We start from the raw sequence: 24,165 nt of genomic DNA on the forward strand, positions 1-24,165 counted from the left end.
TTGTTGTACTAGTGTATTGTAGTTGTAGTAACTTACTGTATTGTATTTGTAGACTACAACTACAAGAAACTACAAACACTACCACAACTTGTAGTATTTTCTAGTTTCCTTCTTGTTGTACTAGTGTATTGTAGTTGTAGTAATGTACTGTATTGTATTTGTAGACTACAACTACAAATAACTATAAAACACTACCACAACTTGTAGTAGTGTTTTCTAGTTTCCTTCTTGTTGTACTAGTGTATTGTAGTTGTAGTAACGTACTGTATTGTATTTGTAGACTACAACTACAAGTAACTACAAAACACTACCACAACTTGTAGTAGTGTTTTCTAGTTTCCTTCTTGTTGTACTAGTGTATTGTAGTTGTAGTAATGTACTGTATTGTATTTGTAGACTACAACTACAATAAACTACAAACACTACCACAACTTGTAGTATTTTCTAGTTTCCTTCTTGTTGTACTAGGGTATTGTAGTTGTAGTAATGTACTATATTGTATTTGTAGACTACAACTACAAAAAACTACAGACACTACCAAAACTTGTAGTATTTTGTAGTTTCCTTCTTGTTGTACTAGTGTATTGTAGTTGTAGTAATGTATTGTATTTGTAGACTACAACTACAAGTAACTACAAACACTACCACAACTTGTAGTAGTGTTTTCTAGTTTCCTTCTTGTTGTACTAGTGTATTGTAGTTGTAGTATAGTATTGTATTTGTAGACTACAACTACAAGTAACTACAAAACACTACCACAACTTGTAGTAGTGTTTTCTAGTTTCCTTCTTGTTGTACTAGTGGATTGTAGTTGTAGTAACATACTGTATTGTATTTGTTGACTACAACTACAAGAAACTACAAACATTACCACAACTTGTAGTAGTGTTTTCTAGTTTCATTCTTGTTGTACTAGTGTATTGTAGTTGTAGTAATGTACTGTATTGTATTTGTAGACTACAACTACAAGTAACTACAAAACACTACCACAACTTGTAGTAGTGTTTTCTAGTTTCCTTTTTGTTTTACTAGTGTATTGTAGTTGTAGTAATGTACTGTATTTGTAGACTACAACTACAAGTAACTACAAAACACTACCACAACTTGCAGTAGTGTTTTCTAGTTTCCTTCTTGTTGTACTAGTGAATTGTAGTTGTAGTAATGTATTGTATTTGTAGACTACAACTACAAGTAACTACAAGACACTACCACAACTTGTAGTAGTGTTTTCTAGTTTCCTTCCTGTTGTACTAATGTATTTTAGTGGTAGTAATGTACCGTATTGTATTTGTAGACTACAACTACAAGTAACTACAAAACACTACCACAACTTGTAGTAGTGTTTTGTAGTTTCCGGCGGTTGTAGTCTACAATTACAATACACTCCAACAAAACACTGCAAGGACTACTACAACCTGAACAAACTACAATATACAATTACAGATACTACAAAACCACAATTGACTACTACAAATTACAATAGACGACTACAGCCTCAACAAGTACTACAATAAACATCTGTAACTCAATACTTCCTCCACAAGTACTTTTTGTATTGCAAGCAAATAGTTAATTCAATTATTCTGATAGTACTTCATTTATAACCTTGTTTGTTGAAGTAAAACTAGAGTAAAACTAAGTATGCTATATCTTTGTAAGGGTAAAAGTACTAAATCAGCACAGAACAAATACTTGTTTTTTTTTGGTACTGTATAAGTGTAGAAGAAAGCGTGTACTCAATGCCCGAGGGGGCTGTGTGTAGTATTTAAAGTGTATACAAGTACATGAGGCCTGAGATAAAGACTAACAAGTACTAGCATGAGTTGAAGAGCTTGTTGCTGGGATGTAACACTGATAACATGAAGTAACATCTACACAAATACTACTAATACTACAATAACAATAATACTGTCGATACAAAGCTTTTTCACCATCTTGATTGTTTGGCACGCGAGTGAGTGGATTGTCAAAGATGACTTTCTTTCCGAGGCAGAAGAAAGGAAGTGTAGAATGAAAGGTGCATTGTGGGTATTTACAGATGCCGGTGGCCGCAGAGTCCTGAGACCAGGAGGGCCCACAGGGCCACGCTGAGAGGGGACACCCGGCTGCTGCCCGAGTGGACCGAGGACGTTCTGGTCTCGGAGGCCAGGAGAGCAGACAGAGGAACGTGGGAGATGAGCGTGGGACTGGAATAATTAATCAGAGAATCGATCTTCTCCGCCTCCATCTTGCAGGCCTCCATCTGCACCACAAGGAAGACTTTTAACTTCACACTTCTTCTCAACCTGACTCCTCATTCCTCTTCTTAATACCAACAGTCTACGCACCTCACTTCATACCAACAGTATACACACCTCACTTTATACCAACAGTCTACGCACCTCACTTTATATCTCACTTTATACCAACAGTATACACACCTCACTTTATATCTCACTTTATACCAACAGTATACACACCTCACTTTATACCAACAGTCTACACACCTCACTTTATACCAACAGTCTACGCACCTCACTTTATATCTCACTTTATACCAACAGTATACACACCTCACTTTATATCTTACTTTATACCAACAGCCTGCGCACCTCACTTCATACCAACAGTCTACGCACCTCACTTTATACCAACAGTCTACGCTCCTCACTTCATACCAACAGCCTACGCACCTCACTTTATACCAAGAGTCTACGCACCTCACTTCATACCAACAGTCTACGCACCTCGTTTTATACCTCACTTTATACCAACAGTCTACGCACCGCACTATATACCAACAGTCTACGCACCTCACTTCATACCAACAGTCTACGCACCTCACTTTATACCAACATTCCATGCACCTCACTTCATACCAACAGTCTACACACCTCACTTTATACCTCACTTTATACCAACAGTCCACGCACCTCACTACATCCCAACAGCCTAAGTACCTCACTTTATACCAAGAGTCTACGCACCTCACTTCATACCAACAGTCTACGCACCTCGCTTTATACCTCACTTTATACCAACAGTCTACGCACCACACTACATACCAACAGTCTACGCACCGCACTATATACCAACAGTCTACGCACCTCACTTCATACCAACAGTCTACGCACCTCACTTTATACCAACAGTCCACGCACCTCACTTCATACCAACAGTCTACGCACCTCACTTTATACCTCACTTTAAACCAACAGTTTACGCACCTCACTTCATACCAACAGTCTACACAACCTCACATTATACCTCACTTTATACCAACAGTATACACACCTCACTTTATACCAACAGTCTACGCACCTCACTTTATACCTCACTTTATACCGACAGTTTACGCACCTCAATTCATACCAACAGTCTACACAACCTCACATTATACCTCACTTCATACCAACAGTATACACACCTCACATTATACCAACAGTCTATGCACCTCACTTTATACCAACAGTTTACGCACCTCACTTCATACCAACAGTCTACACAACCTCACATTATACCAACAGTATACACACCTCACTTTATACCAACAGTCTACGCACCTCACTTTATACCAACAGTCTACGCACCGCACTTCCTACCAACAGTCTACGCACCTCACTTTATACCTCACTTTATACCAACAGTCCACGCACCGCACTATATACCAACAGTCTACGCACCTCACTTCCTACCAACAGTCTGCGCACCTCACTTCATACCAACAGTCTACACAACCTCACTTTATACCTCACTTTATACTAACAGTATACGCACCTTACTTCATACCAACAGTCTACACAACCTCACTTTATACCAACAGTATACACACCTCACTTTATACCAACAGTATACGCACCTCACTTTATACCAACAGACTAAGCACCACACCTTAAACCAACAGTGTAAGGCTACGTCCTCAAGTACACACTTTACTTTATGCTAGGGAGTGCAACGCCATCAGGTACACACCTCACTATATACCAACAGTCTACGCACCTCACTTCCTACCAACAGTCTACGCACCTCACTATATACCAACAGTCTACGCACCTCACTTCCTACCAACAGTCAACGCACCTTACTTTATACAACAGTCTACGCACCTCACTTTATACCAACATTCAACGCACCTTCTGTTATACAACAGTCTACACACCTCACTTTATACCAACAGACTACACACTTCACTTTATACCAACTGTGTAACGCTGCATCATCAAGTACGCACCTTACTTTGTTCTAACAGTGTAACGTCATCAAGTATGCACTTTACTTTATACGAACAGTGTACGCACCTCCTTTTATACCAACAGTCTACACACCTCACTTAATACTCACAGTGTAACACTACGTCAAGTGCGCACCCCACTTTATAGTAACAGTGTACACACCTCACTTTATACCAACAGTGTACGCACCTCACTTTATTTGAACAGTGTACACACCTCACTTTATACAGTGTACACACCTCACTTTATCTGAACATTGTACGCACATCACTTTATACCAACAGTGTACGTACCTCACTTTTTAACGCTATGTCATCAAGTATGCACCTTACTTTATACTAGCAGTGTAACTACGTCATCAAGTATGCACCTCACTCTATACTGGCAGTGTAACTACATCATCAAGTACGCACCTCACTTTATACTAGCAGTGTAACTACGTCATCAAGTACGCACCTCACTTTATACAAACAGTGTATGCACCTCGCTTTATACCAACAGTGTACGTACCTCACTTTGTAACGCTACGTCATCAAGTATCCACCTCACTTTATACTGGCAGTGTAACTACGTCATCAAGTACGCACCTTACTTTATACGAACAGTGTACCGCTACGTCATCAAGTACACACCTCACTTTATACTAACAGCGTAACGCTTCGCTGCTTCATCAAATATGTACCTCACAATGTAACACAAGTCATCAAGTGTGTGCCTCACTTTATATCACCTGTAACGCTGTGTCATCTAGTACGCACCTCACTTTAAACAAACAGTGTAACTATGTCCTAAAGTAAACCCCTTACTTTATACAAACAGTGTAATGCAACATTATCAATTACGCACCTCTACTTTATACTAACAGTTTTTTAGGTGCATCTAAGAGGAGCATCCACCTTTGCCTTTCAAAATACGGTACTCTCCTACAAAGTGGCACAAATATGTGATCAAAGTATCATCAATGTTATAACAATTTATGGATTTAATACATTGTAAGGTTTCCTCGTGAGGGCCCTGAAACATCGGTTATCGGGTTGAAGTTTATTCTAGAACAGGGGTCACCAACGCGGTGCCCGCGGGCACCAGGTCGCCCGTAAGGACCAGATGAGTCGCCCGCTGGCCTGTTCTAAAAATAGCTCAAATAGCAGCACTTACCAGTGAGCTGCCTCTGTTTTTTAAATTTAATTTATTTACTAGCAAGCTGGTCTCGCTTTGCTCGACATTTTTAATCCTAAGAGAGACAAAACTCAAATAGAATTTGAAAATCCAAGAAAATATTTGAAAGACTTGGTCTTCACTTGTTTAAATAAATTCATTTATTTTTTTACTTTGCTTCTTCTAACTTTCAGAAAGACAATTTTAGAGAAAAAATGCAACCTTAAAAATGATTTCAGGATTTTTAAACACATATTTTTTTACCTTTTAAATTGCTTCCTCTTCTTTCTTGACAATTTAAATCAATGTTCAAGTAATTTTTTTATTGTTAAAAATAATAAATACATTTTAATTTAATTATTCATTTTAGCTTCTGTTTTTTTGACAAACAATGTGAAATATTTCTTCAAACTTATTATGATTAAAATTCCCAAAAATGATTCTGGCAAATCTAGAACATTTTTAGAATCAGCAGCATAGCTCGGTTGGTAGAGTGGCCGTGCCAGCAACTTGAGGGTTGCAGGTTCGATTCCCGCTTCCGCCATCCTAGTCACTGCCGTTGTGTCCTTGGGCAAGACACTTTACCCACCTGCTCCCAGTGCCACCCACACTGGTTTAATTGTAACTTAGATATTGGGTTTCACTATGTAAAGCGCTTTGAGTCACTTGAGAAAAGCGCTATATAAATATAATTCAGTTCAGTTCAATAAAAAAACACAGGACAAGATGTTGAACAGTCCCTTGTGCCAAATGTCAAATTAAAATTTAAATCTTATTTAAAAGTCTTTTGAATTTCTTTTAAAAAATTTTGTTCTGGAAGATCTAGAAGAAAAAATTATTTGTTTTTGTTAGAAATATAGCTTGGTCCAATTTGTTATATAGTCTAACAAAATGCAGATTGGATTTTAACCTATTTAAAACATGTCATTAGAATTATAAAATTAATTTTAATGAGGAAAAATTACTAATGATGTTCCATAAATTATTTTTTGATTTTTTTTCAAAAAGATTCGAATTAGCTATTTTTTTTCTTCTTTTCTTCGGTCAAATTTTAAATTTTAAAGAGTCGAAATTGAAGATAAACTATGTTTCAAAATTAAATTTTCATTTTTTTCCTGTTTTCTCCTTTTTTAAACCGTTCAATAAGTGTTTTTTTCATCATTTATTCTCTACAAAAAACCTTCCGTAAAAGGACGGAATGACGGACAGAAATACCCATTTTTTTTATATATATATATATATAGATTTATTTATTAAAGGTAAATTGAGCAAATTGACTATTTCTGGCGATTTATTTAAGTGTGTATCAAACTGGTAGCCCTTCGCATTAATCAGTACCCAAGAAGTAGCTCTTGGTTTCAAAAAGGTTGGTGACCCCTGTTCTAAACATTTACACAGTTTCAATGTGAAACATAACTTAAATTTACATATTTAGATTTCTCTTTTCAACATTTCCGAAAAGGAGTAGGAAGAAGCAAAGCCCATTTAATCCCACCACTTTTTTTTAGTAACTTGAACGTCTGAGCACTTTTTACCGTCTTGAATCGGAACCTTTTTCTGCTCAAATTGGGACTTTCAGTAAATTGCTGCTTTTTCCCCCACAATAAAGAAAATACCTGCAGAGGTGTTGGCTGATGATCCACAGGCGCGACGAGGACCACCAGCGTGTGGTCCATACTGAGGTAGCCAAAGACGTCACACTGTGGCACGGACACGTGCAGCCGCATGACTTGAAGAACGTCGTGGACTGTCACTGGCTGGTTTTTATTCAGCTGTGAATTAAGTACAACAAAATAATTTTACACAAACGAGATGGGTGCACGCATGAAGTGTTGTCTCACAATGATTCACCTTTCAAAGTACTGCACTATTATGCAAGACAAATACTTCACAAGCTTCCACAAATGTAGAGCACATATACCAGGGGTATCAAAAAGTGCGGCCCGCAGCTAATCGTTTACCAGCCCGCCAGACATTCTGCAAAAATTGCAAAATCGATTGTATTGCAAAAAAAAAAAAAAAACATTTAAAAAAAAGTGAAATGAGGTGAAATCTAATGAGAAAAAAGTGGCAATGTTGACACAAAGCTGCCATGCAGGCAGTTTTTTTTCCTTTTGTCTTTATTTTCTTTTTTTTCCATTGCTCAAAAAAAAAAAAAAGGACAAAAAAAATCTATGTTATAATGAATTATTACTTAAAAATTATCACTTTAAAATATTTTGTGTGGAAAAAATATTGCATGTGTTGTGTGGTTGCCATATAAAAACATCAAAGTGTGGACAAAAGAGCATAAAACAAACAAAATAATAGTTCAAACTTAAAATCGACAGATATATCGGAAGTTGATATTGAAATTTAAGTATTAAAAGTAAAAAAAACCTAATACAAATGCATCACTTTATGAGTGGGGAACATTTCGGATCTCAAATATATTTAGTAGGATTTTATTTAACTTTTCACTGTGATTACTCAAAAATATTAAATAATTAAAATCAATGGTGTCCTGCATTATTGAGCTTTGAGGGCTTTAATTGCTAAAGAAATGAACTCTCCTGAAGGAATCAATAAATTACTATCTATCTATCCATCTAAATACTCCATATTTCAGTTTTACTATAAAAAACAAAGTTGTCTTTGACAGAAAAGGCATAAAACCTTATTTGTTTTACTTTATATCAACCTCAAGTTGATATAGAGATTTACTGTAAGCATTAAATAAATAAATAAATAATAATTTGACTTATTTTTAACATTTTAGTGACTGAGACCCTCTATGCTCTCCAGGAGCCCTAAGGATAAAAAAATAAAAATCCATATTTTTTGTTATGGTTTGAAAATGAAAAATATCCAAATGGCCCCCGCATGCTTAAATTTTTCCGTGTGTGGCCCTCTGTGGAAAAAGTTTGGACACCCCTGACGTATATAGATGTTGGAACAAAGACTCGCCAATAAAAACACGTGACTGTACTGTACTGTCCTTTTAGAACCGCTATATTGCTACACTGCGCATGTTAACAGTTAGCATGTGTCATGTAGCAAGTTATATAGTTCTATGGTGTATGGCTGAAAAATCGGGGAAAAAAGTTAGCATGCTAACAGTTAGCATATGTGAAGTTATATGACTTGGGTGAACGGTTACAAAAATTTTGCCTAAAAAGTTAGCATTTGTTGTACCAAGACATATGATTCTATGGTGTGCTGGTGCAAAATTAGCAGAAAAAGTGTAAAATTAGCTAAAGAAATAAAAGTTAGCACGCTCTGTTAGTATAACATAAGTAAAGTAACAAGTTATAAGACTATGTGACACATACCAAGTTATATGATTCTAAAGTGTGTTGCTGCAAAATTAGCTGAAAAAGTGCGATATTAGCTAAAAAAGTTAGCACACTCTGTTAGTATAACTGTATCTTATGTCAAGTACCAAGTTATATGACTTTGGAGCAGACAGTAACAAAATTATCCCAAAAAAAGTTACCATGTGATACATACCAAGTTATATGATTCTAAAGTGTATGGCTGCAAAATTAGCTGAAAAAGTGTAAAATTAGCTAAAAAAAAGTTAGCACGCTCTGTTAGTATAACTGTAACTTATGTCAAGTACCAAGTTATATGACTTTGGGGCAGACAGTAACAAAATCATCCAAAAAAAGTTAGCATGTGATACATACCAAGTTATGTGATTCTAAAGTGTATGGCTGCAAAATTAGCTGAAAAAGTGTAAAATTAGCTGAAAAAAAGTTAGCACTGTCTGTTAGTGAAACTGTAACTTATGTCGAGTACCAAGTTATATGACTTTTGGGCAGACAGTAATAAAATTAGCAAAAAAATTTATCATGTGACACATACCAAGTTAAATGATTCTAAAGTGTGTGGCTGCAAAATTAGCTGAAAAAGTGCAATATTAGCTAAAAAAGTTAGCACACTCTGTTAGTATGACTGAAACATATGTTAAGTACCAAGTTATATGACTTAGGAGTAGACAGTAACAACATTTCAAAAAAAGTTAGCATGTGACACGTACCAAGTTGTATGATTTCAAGGTGTACGGCTACAAAATTAGCTGAAAAAGTGTAAAATTAGCTGAAAAAAAGTTAGCACTGTCTGTTAATGTAACTGTAACTTATGTCGAGTACGAAGTTATATGACTTGGGCAGACAGTAATAAAATTAGCAAAAAAAGTTATCATGTGACACATACCAAGTTATATAATTCTAAAGTGTATGGCTGCAAATTTAGCTGAAAAAATGTAAAATTAGCTTAAAATGTTGATACACTGTTAGTATAACTGTAACATATGTCAAGTACCAGGTTATATGACTTTGGGCAGACAGTAACAAAATTATCCAAAAAAAGTTAGCATGTGACACATACCAAATTCTATGATTCTAAAGTGTATGGCTGCAAAATATGCTGAAAAAGTGTAAAATTAGCTACAAAAAGTTAGCACGCTCTGTGAGTATAACTGTAACTTATGTCAAGTACCAAGTTATATGACTTTGGGCAGACAGTAACAAAATTATCCCCAAAAAGTTAGCATGTGACACATACCAAGTTGTATGATTTCAAGGTGTGTGGCTGCAAAATTAGCTGAAAAAGTGTAAAATTAGCTATAAAAAAAAGTTTGCACTCTCTGCTGTATAACTGTAGCTTATGTCAAGTACCAAGTTATATGACTTTGGGGCAGACAGTAACAAAATTATCAAAAAAAAGTTACCTTGTGATACATACCAAGTTATATGATTCTAAAGTGTATGGCTGCAAAATTAGCTGAAAAAGTGTAAAATTAGCTAAAAAAAAAGTTAGCACGCTCTGTTAGTATAACTGTAACTTATGTCAAGTACCAAGTTATATGACTTTAGGACAGAGAGTAACAAAATTATCAAAAAAATGTTACCATGTGATACATACCAAGTTATATGAATTTAAAGTGTATGGCTGCAAAATTAGCTGAAAAAGTGTAAAATTAGCTATAAAAAAAGTTAGCACTCTCTGCTAGTATAACTGTAACTTATGTCAAGTACCAAGTTATATGACTTTGGGACAGACAGTAACAAAATTATCAAAAAAAAGTTAGCATGTGACACATACCAAGTTATATGATTCTAAAGTGTATGGCTGCAAAATTAGCTGAAAAAGTGTAACATTAGCTAAAAAAAATTCAGCACTCTCTGCTAGTATAACTGTAACTTATGTCAAGTACCAAGTTATATGACTTTGGGGCAGAAAGTAACAAAATTACCAAAAAAAAGTTAGCATGTGATACATACAAAATTATATGATTCTAAAGTGTATGGCTGCAAAATTAGCTGAAAAATTGTAAAATTTGCTACAAAAAGTTAGCACGCTCTGTTAGTACAACTGTGACTTATGTCAAGTAACAAGTAATATGACTTTGGGCAGACAGTAACAAAATTATCCAAAAAAAGTTAGCATGTAACACGTACCAAGTTATATGATTCTAAAGTGTATGGTTGTAAAATTTGCTTAAAAAGTGTAAATTAGTGCAACAAAAACAAATTAAAAGTGATAATAAGAGATATTGTAAAAACTTTTATCATTGTTTATATTCAGAGCAGCCATATTTGAAGCCAATGCCCCGACTCTCTGAGTAGGAAATCGGTCCTAGAGGGGTGTTCCAGGTAAAATTCCGAAATTTCGGCTTCCCTTATAAGTTGTAAGGCTGCGAATTTCGCTAACAAAAATAAAAAAATTGCTAAAAAAGCTAGCATTCTAGCTTGATTCACAAGAGATATGTGGCATACTGTAAGTAGAAGTGTGTACATTGCCCATTCAATTAAATGCGGGAAAATTCCTGGATATCCGGGTAAAATGTTGTAATCTAACTACGATATAGAAAAAGACTTCAGATCTACTCAACGTGTTTTCTAAGGCCAAGACTTGTGTAGGTTCTGTGTCAAACTGCCTCACTTCTGCCTTAAAGCAAAAATTGTTCAATGATTATTATTACAAAAATGTGGAAGCAAACCTTTGAGAAAGTGTTGATCAGTTCTTTGTTCCAGAGGATTGTCAGCACGCTGGCACAGACCGGACAGCAGGCACCTGGGGAACACCCACATGTAAACAAATGTTTGTGTCCAGGGCCGGCTCATGGCATAAACACTCTATACTTCTGTTTGTCTCTTGCTCCTTTTTCTTCCGTTTTTCACTTTGAGGTTCTTACGATCTGATTACAAACCAGCAAAACAAAATACACCCTAAATTAGGGACTATAAACCGCTGAAAAAGTGTGTTATTCGCGCACTGCAGATGCTGCAGTGTCCTTCCATTTGGTGCTTTCAACCGGAAGTACAAGTGCCTTTCTGTCTTCTAGCCGTCCGTAGCGTTTTTACTCGTATGGATTCTTCATTCGGGCTTCACGGTGGCAGAGGGGTTAGTGCGTCTGCCTCACAATACGAAGTTCCTGTAGTCCTGGGTTCAGATCCAGGCTCGGGATCTTTCTGTGTGGAGTTTGCATGTTCTCCCCGTGAATGCGTGGGTTCCCTCCGGGTACTCCGGCTTCCTCCCACTTCCAAAGACATGCACCTGGGGATAGGTTGATTGGCAACACTAAATTGGCCCTAGTGTGTGAATGTGAGTGTGAATGTTGTCCGTCTATCTGTGTTGGCCCTGCGATGAGGTGGCGACTTGTCCAGGGTGTACCCCGCCTTCCGCCCGATTGTAGCTGAGATAGGCGCCAGCGCCCCCCGCGACCCCGTGAGGGACAAGCGATAGAAAATGGATGGATGGATTCTTCATTCATCACTCCAAGCAACGTTTGTAAGTTTTACAATATAACTAAAACAATTCCCACTTACCAAACCATACCATGTGTGATTTCTGTAGGAGTGTTTTCATGCATATATGTACGTGCTATCGTAATATAAAAAAACTGGTGTCGTTAGCATGAGCTAATATGCGAACACATCTACAAATGTGTTTGTCAGTATTAACTTAGAGTGGCATTCTTTTTGTATTGATTCAGTTTTTCACAGTTTCACCAAAACGTCACCGTGGAGTTATTGAGTCTGCTTAGCTCAGGGGTCCCCAAACTATGACTCGCAGAAAGTTTCAAGTTAAAAAAAAGAAATAAATACCAGCAAATAATTATTATTATTTTTTAAAAATCTGTCCTTTCTAATTCATTCTCTACCGCTTGTTACTCTCGGTGTCTCCTAGCCACACACGCGAATTATATTGTCTAAAAATGCCTTTTTCCCATTGATAATGTGAGATCATTATAGTTTTTTTTCAGTCAATTAGTGCGTGAGGAATATATATATATATATATATACACACACATTTATACATATATATATATATATATATATATATATATATATATACAATTATATATACACACACATGTATTTCCATATATATATATATATATATACACACATATATATACATACATATATATGCACAGATATATATATATATATATATATATATTTAAATATATATATATATACATACATACATACAGAGATATATACAGTATATATGTATACATACACATATATATACATACATACATACAAAAAATATATACACATATATATATATATATGTATGTATGTATGTATGTATGTATGTATGTATATATATATCCATCCAGCCATCTATTTTCTACCGCTTATTCTCCCTTTTTTAGGGGTCGCGGGGGGCGCTGGCGCCTATCTCAGCTACAATCGGGCGGAAGGCGGGGTACACCCTGGACAAGTCGCCACCTCATCGCAGGGCCAACACAGATAGACAGACAACATTCACACTCACATTCACACACTAGGGCCAATTTAGCGTTTCCAATCAACCTATCCCCAGGTGCATGTTTTTGGAGGTGGGAGGAAGCCGGAGTACCCGGAGGGAACCCACACATTCACGGGGAGAACATGCAAACTCCACACAGAAAGATCCCGAGCCTGGATTTGAACCCAGGACTGCAGGAACTATATATGTATGTATGTATATATATATATATATATATATATATATATATATATATATATATATATATATATATATATATATATATATATATATATATATATATATATATATATATATGTATATATACACAGCCCGACCCCCGGCCAAATTGTTTTAATCCAATGCGGCCCCCAAGTCAAAAAGTTTGATGACTTCCGTTTTGTCTGAACAGCTGTTTTACTGCCATGTTACAGACAAGGCAGTGATTAAGGTGTGTAAATAAACATTTACAGAATATTTCCGTGTAAATAACTCATTTCACAACATATTTATCCGTGGCTTATAGTCCGGTGAGGCTTATATATGGGTAAATATTGTTTATTTCTAAAATTTAGTGGGTGTGGCTTATTTATAGGGGTGCTCTGTAGTCCGGAAAATATGGTACTTACTGTATACAAGTTTTCTAGCAGCATGGCACGTATTTATAGGACAAATATATCACATATATATGTGGCACAAATATATAATAGCACATATTTGCATTTGTGAACAGCTGCTGTGTGCTTTGGCGATCTGGGTGTTGTATGACTTACCTGGCGGCGTGACGGGCAGGCAGCCAGCAGGTGAGGGACGTGGACAAGAAACGAGACTGCAAGCAGAGTCGGTCACCATCTCAGAGACGGCCCCCGCAGCCTGGCAGTGGCCCTCGTAGTCGACGGCCACGCGGTCAGAGTAGGCGTCGCACAGCGTGTTGTAGGTCTCGCCATTGTGGCCGCACACTAGCTGCCGCCTCCTGCAGGCCTCCTAAAAACAACAAGCTCAGAAATACTAACTGGACAAAACCCAAGTTTTACCTCTGCCAAGGTTTTTTTTTTTTTTTAATCGCCACGCGTTCATACGAGAGATGTCCCGATACAACTTTTTCACTTTCAGTTCAATACCGACATTGGAGCCTTGTGTAGAGCAGAATAGATAATTTCCTGCTGTTCAGTTGCTACTTGACCATGCTAACTCTTAGCATGCTAATGTTAGAATTCTAACAACCGTATTTCCTTGAATTGCCGCAGGGCATATAGTATGCGCCTGCCTTGAATTAGTGCCGGGTCAAACTTGTGACGTCACGAGTGACACTTCCCCTGTCATCATTTTCAAAATGGAGGAGGCTGATTTCAATACCGGTAATTTGAAATCGCATAAAGGGAAGAAGATTGAGAGCTTTTCAGTAGGATTTAAGGTCCAAGCTTACATCACATTGAAATTTTTACTGCATACCTTTGGTAAGTGCCGGAGTGAGAAGAGGTTTTAAAATAATTAGCGCATGCTTACTTTTACTGCATGCCTTTGGTAAGCGCAGGAGTGAGAAGAGGTTTTAAATTAATTAGCGCCCCGGCGGCAATTCAAGGAAATACGGTAGTTTAATCTAATTTCAAATCCTTTCTCCTCAAAATCTTATAACTTGGTACTTGACAAATGCTAACTGATAGCTTGCGAACATTAGCATTCTAAACTTTTTAATCTAATTTTGCAGCCCATTACGATTTTTTTGCGACATCTACGGACCACAAAAATTCATCAAGTTAAGGTCATGACACTGCAAGTTGAATAATGCAAACCCTTTTCTTACTGGATACTTTTCATTCTGCCTTGGAGAATTTGTATGTCTAAGTCAATTGCAACTATAATCATTTGATGCTTGTTTATGTTTACAAATGTGCTGTTTTATTGTTCAATGATTATTATGTATGTGTGGCTTGTGTGCTATTGTGTGCTTAGCTGTTGTGCAGCTGTAAGCGCCTTGTAGCCTATAGCCTAGCATGTTTACCATTTGTAAATGACTAAAATAGAATGAATTGTGTGCTTATTAGAGGGTGTTTGGATGTTAACTGGCTGTCCAGTACACGTAAACACGCTAAGTAAACATGCTATAGAACTGCTTGTATCCCACATGATATTTCACACAAGTAAACACACTGCAAGACTGCTTGTATTGCACAGGATATCAGACAAAAGTAAACACACTACAGGACTGCTTGTATCGCAGGTGATATCAAACACAACTAAACTCGCTGCAGGACTGTTTGTACCACACGATATCCCACACAGGTAAACTCACTGTAGGACTGCTTGTATCGCACATGATATGATATACAGGTAAACTCACAGCAGGACTGCTTGTATCGCGCATGATATCACACACAAGTAAACACACCGCAGGACTGCTCGTATCGCACGTGATATCACACACAAGTAAACTTGCTGCAGGACTGCTTGTATCGGATATGATACCACACACAAGTTATCACGCTGCAGGACTGCTTGTATTGCACATGATATCTCACACAAGTAAACATACTGCAAGACTGCGTGTATTCCACATGACATTACACACAAGTAAACACACTGAAATGTGCTTGTATCGCACATGATATCACACACTGGTAAACTCACTGCAGGACTGCTTGTATCACACATGATATCACAAACAAGTAAACACGCTGCAGGACTGCTTGTATCGCACATGATATCTCACACAAGTAAACATACTGCAAGACTGCGTGTATTCCACATGACATTACACACAAGTAAACACACTGAAATGTGCTTGTATCGCACATGATATCACACACTGGTAAACTCACTGCAGGACTGCTTGTATCACACATGATATCACAAACAAGTAAACACACTGCAGGACTGCTTGTATCGCACGTGATCTCACACACAAGTAAACTTTCTGCAGGACTGCTTGTATCGGATATGATATCACACACAAGTAAACACGCTGCAGGAATGCTTGTATTGAACATGATATGCCACACAAGAAAAAACACTGCAAGGTGCGTATATCGCACATGATATCACACACAAGTAAACACACTGCATGGTGCGTGTATCGCACATGATATCATACACAAGTATAGATGCTTTGGGACTGTTTGTATCGCACATGATATCACACACAAGTAAACACACTGCAGGACTGCTTGTATCGCACATGATATCAAACACAAGTAAACACAGTGCAGGTCTGCTTGTACTGCAAATAATATCACAATCAAATACACACACACACTGCAGGACTGCTTGTATCGCACATGATATCTCACACAAGTAAACACACTGCAGGACTGCTTACATCACACATAATTAAACACACTGCAGGACTGCTTGTATCGCACGTGATCTCACACACAAGTAAACTTTCTGCAGGACTGCTTGTATCGGATATGATATCACACACAAGTAAACACGCTGCAGGAATGCTTGTATCGCACATGATGTCACAAACAAGTAAACATGCTATAGAACTGCGTGTATCCCACATGATATTTCACACAAGTAAACACTGCAAGACTGCGTGTATTGCATATGATATCACACACAAGTAAACACATTGCATGGTGCGTGTATCGCACATGATATCATACACAAGTAAAGATGCTGCAGGACTGCTTGTATCGGATATGATACCACACACAAGTTAACACGCTGCAGGACTGCTTGTATCGCACATGATATCTCACACAAGTAAACATACTGCAAGACTGCGTGTATTCCACATGACATTACACACAAGTAAACACACTGAAATGTGCTTGTATCGCACATGATATCACACACTGGTAAACTCACTGCAGGACTGCTTGTATCACACATGATATCACAAACAAGTAAACACGCTGCAGGACTGCTTGTATCGCACATGATATCTCACACAAGTAAACATACTGCAAGACTGCGTGTATTCCACATGACATTACACACAAGTAAACACACTGAAATGTGCTTGTATCGCACATGATATCACACACTGGTAAACTCACTGCAGGACTGCTTGTATCACACATGATATCACAAACAAGTAAACACACTGCAGGACTGCTTGTATCGCACGTGATCTCACACACAAGTAAACTTTCTGCAGGACTGCTTGTATCGGATATGATATCACACACAAGTAAACACGCTGCAGGAATGCTTGTATTGAACATGATATGCCACACAAGAAAAAACACTGCAAGGTGCGTGTATCGCACATGATATCACACACAAGTAAACACACTGCATGGTGCGTGTATCGCACATGATATCATACACAAGTATAGATGCTTTGGGACTGTTTGTATCGCACATGATATCACACACAAGTAAACACACTGCAGGACTGCTTGTATCGCACATGATATCAAACACAAGTAAACACAGTGCAGGTCTGCTTGTACTGCAAATAATATCACAATCAAATACACACACACACTGCAGGACTGCTTGTATCGCACATGATATCTCACACAAGTAAACACACTGCAGGACTGCTTACATCACACATAATTAAACACACTGCAGGACTGCTTGTACCGCACGTGATCTCACACACAAGTAAACTTTCTGCAGGACTGCTTGTATCGGATATGATATCACACACAAGTAAACACGCTGCAGGAATGCTTGTATCGCACATGATGTCACAAACAAGTAAACATGCTATAGAACTGCGTGTATCCCACATGATATTTCACACAAGTAAACACTGCAAGACTGCATGTATTGCACATGATATCACACACAAGTAAACACATTGCATGGTGCATGTATCGCACATGATATCATACACAAGTAAAGATGCTGCGGGACTGTTTGTATCGCACATGATATCACACACAAGTAAACACAGTGCAGGACTGCTTGTACTGCAAATAATATCACACACAAATATACACACACACACACACACACACCCACACAAGTAAACACACTGCAGGACTGCTTGTATCGCACATGATATCTCACACAAGTAAACACACTGCAGGACTGCTTATATCACACATAAGTAAACACACTGCAGCAATGATTGTATCGCACATTGTCATGCAAGCCGATATCATCCCATACTTGTTTTTTTACTGATATTGGGTTGATATCAATATGAGATCAGGACATCCCTAGTTCATCCATCCACGGATGGATGGATGAACTAGGGATGGCTGGCTCCACATCGAGAGGAGCAAGATGAGGTGGTTCGGGCATCTGGTCAGGTAGCCACCCGAACGCCTCCCTAGGGAGGTGTTTCGGGCACGTCCGACCGGTAGGAGGCCACGGGGAAGACCCAGGACACGTTGGGAAGACTATGTCTCCCGGCTGGCCTGGGAACGCCTCAGGATCCGCCGGGAATAGCTGGACGAAGTGGCTGTGGAGAGGAAAGTCTGTGCTTCCCTGCTTAGGCTGCTGCCCCCGTGACCCGACCCCTGATAAGCGGAAGAAGATGGATCTCTAGTTCATATCTTGCTAAATTTGGACAGTCCTACGAAAGAAAAGGATGTACCGGTCTTGTGCTTTTCAAAGTGAAATACCTCCTACATTCCAGCCTGAGAGCATGTTGCGAAGAGTTCAAAGGTGGTTTAACTCACCTGACAGTGTCCCATGTAGGCCAGGCTTTTCCCAGCCTGCTGCAGTTGGCACAGGCTGGCATGGATGAGACCGTCGGTGTCGCAGACCGGCTCCACGCTGTTCTTATCGCAGGACAGCTGTCGCCCCGCGCATTCGTACTGCGGGCAGTCCGACGAGTCACTAAGGCACACTCTGTATTTTGGGATGCACCTAGAAACAACACGCAATTCTATTTGTGCAACTTACAAAAAACACAAGAAAGCAAGTGTACGCTTTGGGAAAAAAAAGCAGTGCAGTTGAAGGAAATCAGCGTCAACTTTGACAGTCAAGCACAAAAAGCTGCTGGAATGTGAAAGTCAAAGTGCACATTGGTGGGTAGAAGAACCCACCGACTTGACAGGGAAACCACCGACCAGCATGAAACATAAGTAGGGAGGAAAACACCGCAGACATCTAAATAAGAGCTTGATATTTTGGTCACGGCAGCTGTGCCCACCTCTGGTTTCTCTGGCAGGGCTTGCTGGCACACGGGTTGGTCAGGCGACACTGGCCAAAGACAAACTGATGGTCCTTGAAACCCACGCAGCGAGCCACGCAAGCACTGGGGTACGTGCGGCCGTTGGAGGCGCACACGGGGATGAAGTGGTCTGGACAGCTGCATGGGAGACCTGACAAGGTGGTGTAAGAACAGGGCGGTTTCAGCAGCTGCTAGAAATGATATATTTATTTTACATCTTTTCTTAAAGGGGAACATTATCACCAGACCTATGTAAGCGTCAATATATACCTTGATGGTGCAGAAAAAAGACCATCTATTTTTTTAACCGATTTCCGAACTCTAGATGGGTGAATTTTGGCGAATTAAACGCCTTTCTGTTTATCGGGCTGGAGGCGATGACGTCAGAATGTGACGTCGCCCAGGTAACACACAAACCATTTTCATTTTCAACACATTACAAACACCGGGTCTCAGCTCTGTTATTTTCCGTTTTTTTGACTATTTTTTGGAACCTTGTAGACATCATGCCTCGTCGGTGTGTTTTCGGAGGGCGTAACAACATTAACATGAGGGATTCAAGTTGCACCACTGGCCCGAAGATGCGAAAGTGTCTGCCGCCAGACCCCCGTTGAATGTACCGGAGTGTCTCCACATTTTACCGGCGATGCTAAGGCAGACATGGCACAGAGATGTATGGATAACCTGCAGATGCATTTGCAACGATAAATTCAACGAAATCACAAAGGTGAGTTTTGTTGATGTTGACTGCCAGCTAATCGATGCTAACATGCTACGCTAATCGATGCTAACATGCTATTTACCGGCGGTGCTAAAGCAGACATGGAACAGAGATGTATGGATAATCTGTAGATGCATTTGCAACTATATTACGTTTCCTTCCACCCACTTTTAATGCGAAAAAAACACTTACCAATCGACGGATTTAAGTTGCTCCAGTGTCAAAAGATGCGAAAGTCCTGATCGTTTGGTCCGCATATTTTACCGGCGATGCTAAAGCAGCTATTCGGCCATGCTATGGCTATGAATAGCGTCAATAGCTATTCACTCAATAGCTTCAGTTTCTTCTTCAATATTTTCATACTCCAACCATCTGTTTCAATACATGCGTAATCTGTTAAATCGGTTAAGTCGCTGAAATCCGAGTTTGAATCCGAGCTAATGTCACTAAATCTTGCTGTGGTATTCCCATTGTTTGTTTACATTGGCAGCACTGTATGACGTCACATGGAAATGGCCAGTGTCTTCGCAGATAGTCGAAAGTAAGGAACTTTAAAGCTTTATTTAGGGATATTCCGAGACCGGTAAAATTTTGAAAAAAACTTCAAAAAATACAACAAGCCACTGGGAACTGATTTTTATTGTTTTTAACCCTTTTGAAATTGTGATAATGTTCCCCTTTAAAGGCCTAATGAAATGAGATTTTGTTACTTAAACGGGGATAGTGTCAGAGTTGCCACTGACAGTTTGTTTGTGTTTTAGTTTCTCCTCTGTGTGTTTAGTATTTCCTGTCCTTAGTTCCTGTCTAGTGCTCTTATTTTGGTTCAGCTTCCTGTTTGTCTCCCTGTGTCCTGTTTTCACTCAGCTGCGGCTGATTGGCATGTGGTCACACCTGATGTCAATCAGCCAGCTCCTACTTTACATGCTTTGTTCCTCCAGTCAGGGCTGGATCATTGTATTGTCATTCAGACTTGTTGCCATATGTTGCTCTTGTCGTGTCTGTGATTCTTTTCAGCTATTACCTGTCATGCTACATTTTGTCCTGGTCGTTGTAGCGGTAAGCTGTTCTTGTTAGCCTTTAGTTGTTTCCAGTTTTTCTGTTTGTTATCCACTAGCTTCCATGCTAAAGTTCCTTTTTGTTTTATAGCTTCCAGTGCTAGCTCCCTTAGTTTGTTATTCCGCCCACGTGCGTGCTTTTTGTTTGTTCTTGTTTAGGTTTAATTAAATCATGTTTTCATATGCCATGCCTGCCTCTGTCTCTGCATCTTGGGGTTCGACACCAAATACCTCTGACAGATAGCAGGTCTATTCTATGTGTCATACTTGATCATTTTGCGATATTGCCATATTTTTGCTGAAAGGATTTACTAGAGAACATCGACGATAAAGTTTGCAACTTTTAGTGATGATAAAAAAGCCTTGCCTGTACCGGAAGTAGCAGACGATATGTGCGTGACGTCACGGGTTGTGGAGCTCCTCACATCTGAACATTGTTTACAATCATGGCCACCAGCAGCGAGAGCGATTCGGACCGAGAAAGCGGTGATTTCCCCATTAATTTGAGCGAAGATGAAAGATTTGTGGATGAGGAAAGTGAGAGTGAAGGACTAGAAAAAAAAAAGACTATACAGTGGGAGCGATTCAGATTTTATTAGACAAATTTACTAGGATAATTCTGGAAAATTCCTTATCTGCTTATTGTGTTACTAGTGTTTTAGGGAGATTATATGGTCGTACCTGTACAACCTGAAGGTCAGCCCCGCACCTTTCTTCAGCACCAGTCGACAGGTGGTGGTGATGCCCATCTCTGCCCTTCGCAAGGGACCCTCTTCAAAACGCAATCTTTCGAAATGATCGCTGCATAATACACTGTACTTTGTGTGTGTGGTCCAATCCAACCGTGTTCGCTTGACCGTTCTGTTCCATAGTAAAGCTTCACCGTCATCTTTCGGGAATGTAAACAATGAAACACCGGCTGTGTTTGTGTTGCTAAAGGCGGCCGCAATACACCGCTTCCCACCTACGGCTTTCTTCTTTGATGTCTCCATTATTCATTGAACGAATTGCAAAAGATTCAGCAACACAGATGTCCATAATACTGTGGAATTATGCGATGAAAAGAGACGACTTATAGCTCTGAACCGTGCTGGAACAAAATGTCCTCTACAATGTGTGACGTCACACGCACGCCTCATCATACCACGACGTTTTAGCATGATACTTCCGCGCAAACTTTAAAATTGCAATTTAGTAAACTAAACCGGCCGTATTGGCCTGTGTTGCAATGTTAATATTTCATCATTGATATACAAACTATCAGACTGCGTGGTCGGTAGTAGTGGCTTTCAGTAGGCCTTTAAAGAACACATCATATAACATTTGAAGTAAGAGGCACTGCTGAAGTTTTAGTGATATTTACTAAAGGTAAACATGGTAGGCAATAGGCGAGCAGCTACGCATCAGCTAAGCACACAACAGCGCACAAGCCAAACATACGTGTTAATAATCATTTAGCAATATTGCAGCCTAAAACAGCATACAGTAATTGTCAATATAAACAAGTATCAAGTAGTTATAGTTGCATATTATTTACACATACAAAGTCTCCAAGGCGGTGTTAGAAAGTTTCCAGTAACAAAGGTGTCCGCATCATTCAACTTACTGCATTACTCGCTAAATTCAGTGAACTACTGTGACCACTAGGTGTTTCCTTTACACAAATCATCAATTCACTTCAATTTAAAGACAGCATTTAGCTACATATTACTTATGTAGTTACTTGACATAATCAACAAATATTTATCCAAATATTACTTCTTTAGTTACTTGATATTTATCGACACATTACCTCTGTAGTTACTTGATGTAATCTATAAGGATTTATTTACAAATTACTTCTGCAGCTACTTAAAGTAATCAATATTTATCGACATATTGCCTCTGTAGTTACTTGATGTAATCTATTACTTCTGCAGCTACTTAAAGTAATCAATATTTATCGACATATTGCCTCTGTGGTTACTTGATGTAATCTATTCCTTCTGCAGTTACTTGATGTAATCAATAAAGATTTCTCCAATAAATATGTATTTACATATTACTTCTGTAGTTACTTGATGTAATCAAGAAATACTTATCCGCATATTACTTTTGTAGTTACTTGATGTAATCAATAAAGATATATTCACGTATTACTTCTTTAGTTACTTGTTGTAATCAATAAAGATACATCCACATATTACTTTTGTAGTAACTTGATGTAATCTACAAATATGTATCCACATATTACTTCCATAGATACTTGTTGTAATCAATATATATTTACATACTACTTCTATACTTGTTGTAATCAATATATATTTACATACTACTTCTATACTTGTTGTAATCAATAAATAAAAAGGAAGACTGTAATCAATGAACAACGTTTTGCTTAGAAATCTGGGACGTCTGGGAGACTTAATATAACGTCCTAAAACAGCAAAACACATGGTTTCACGACATTATTTATGGAATCTCATCTCTCAGAGCACATTTTTGAAGCATACAGACCAGTAAAATGTTGACGGTCTTCGTCGTAACCTTCAATGTCGGAACATTCTCTGTCTGAGCAGACGACGTCACCGGCAAAGCAGAAGCAGTTGCCACAGTCCAATTTGAAAGCTGTCCCGTGATCTGGAGGAAACACACACACAATTACAATTAATTACATTAATTTACAAACACTTCTGTTTACAAACTTTAAAAGTGTATTATTGTAGCAATATGGTTGTTAAAGTTAGGGATTTTTGAGATTTCTGATAAATTGTGAGAGCACCAAAGGGACTTATGTGTGTGTGCGAGTGTAGGCAGAGTAGCACGTAGCCTACGGAAGACAGTAGCTTTTAAAAATGACAAAAAAATCATCCCATACTATTATATTCACATATTGTCGTGAAAATCGATATTGTAAGAGGACCAGAGGTTGGTAGAGTAGCCAGAAATTGTACTCAAGTAAGAGTACTGTTACTTTAGAGATTTATTACTCAAGTAAAAGTAAGGAGTAGTCATCCAAATATTTACTTGAGTAAAAGTAAAAAGTATGTTGTGAAAAAACTACTCAAGTACTGAGTAACTGATGGGTAACCTGTTCGTTTAATAATTACGGCAACAGATAATGCACAAAAACATAAAAATAGCAAAGAGCAAATTCATAGCCAGGAATATCTCTTAAGCAACTAAAACAATAATATATATTAAATAACA

General features: G+C 38.4%; 1 protein-coding gene across 1 annotated transcript in view; it reads right to left on the reverse strand.

Annotated features, from left to right (window-relative positions):
• Nucleotides 1-240: 240 nt before the first annotated feature.
• Nucleotides 241-24,165, reverse strand: part of reck (reversion-inducing-cysteine-rich protein with kazal motifs) — an 81,158-nt gene continuing 57,233 nt past the window's right edge. The window contains exons 15-21 of the mRNA XM_061921519.1: nucleotides 23,473-23,595; nucleotides 19,180-19,351; nucleotides 18,704-18,893; nucleotides 13,889-14,099; nucleotides 11,353-11,426; nucleotides 6,983-7,138; nucleotides 241-2,242 (exon numbers count right to left, since the gene is read on the reverse strand). Of these exons, the coding sequence (XP_061777503.1) occupies nucleotides 2,033-2,242; nucleotides 6,983-7,138; nucleotides 11,353-11,426; nucleotides 13,889-14,099; nucleotides 18,704-18,893; nucleotides 19,180-19,351; nucleotides 23,473-23,595 (1,136 nt within the window). The 3' untranslated portion in view covers nucleotides 241-2,032. The remainder of the gene's footprint in view (nucleotides 2,243-6,982; nucleotides 7,139-11,352; nucleotides 11,427-13,888; nucleotides 14,100-18,703; nucleotides 18,894-19,179; nucleotides 19,352-23,472; nucleotides 23,596-24,165) is intronic.

The sequence above is a fragment of the Nerophis ophidion genome, linkage group LG15 (assembly GCF_033978795.1).
Source record: "Nerophis ophidion isolate RoL-2023_Sa linkage group LG15, RoL_Noph_v1.0, whole genome shotgun sequence".
NCBI lineage: Eukaryota > Metazoa > Chordata > Actinopteri > Syngnathiformes > Syngnathidae > Nerophis > Nerophis ophidion.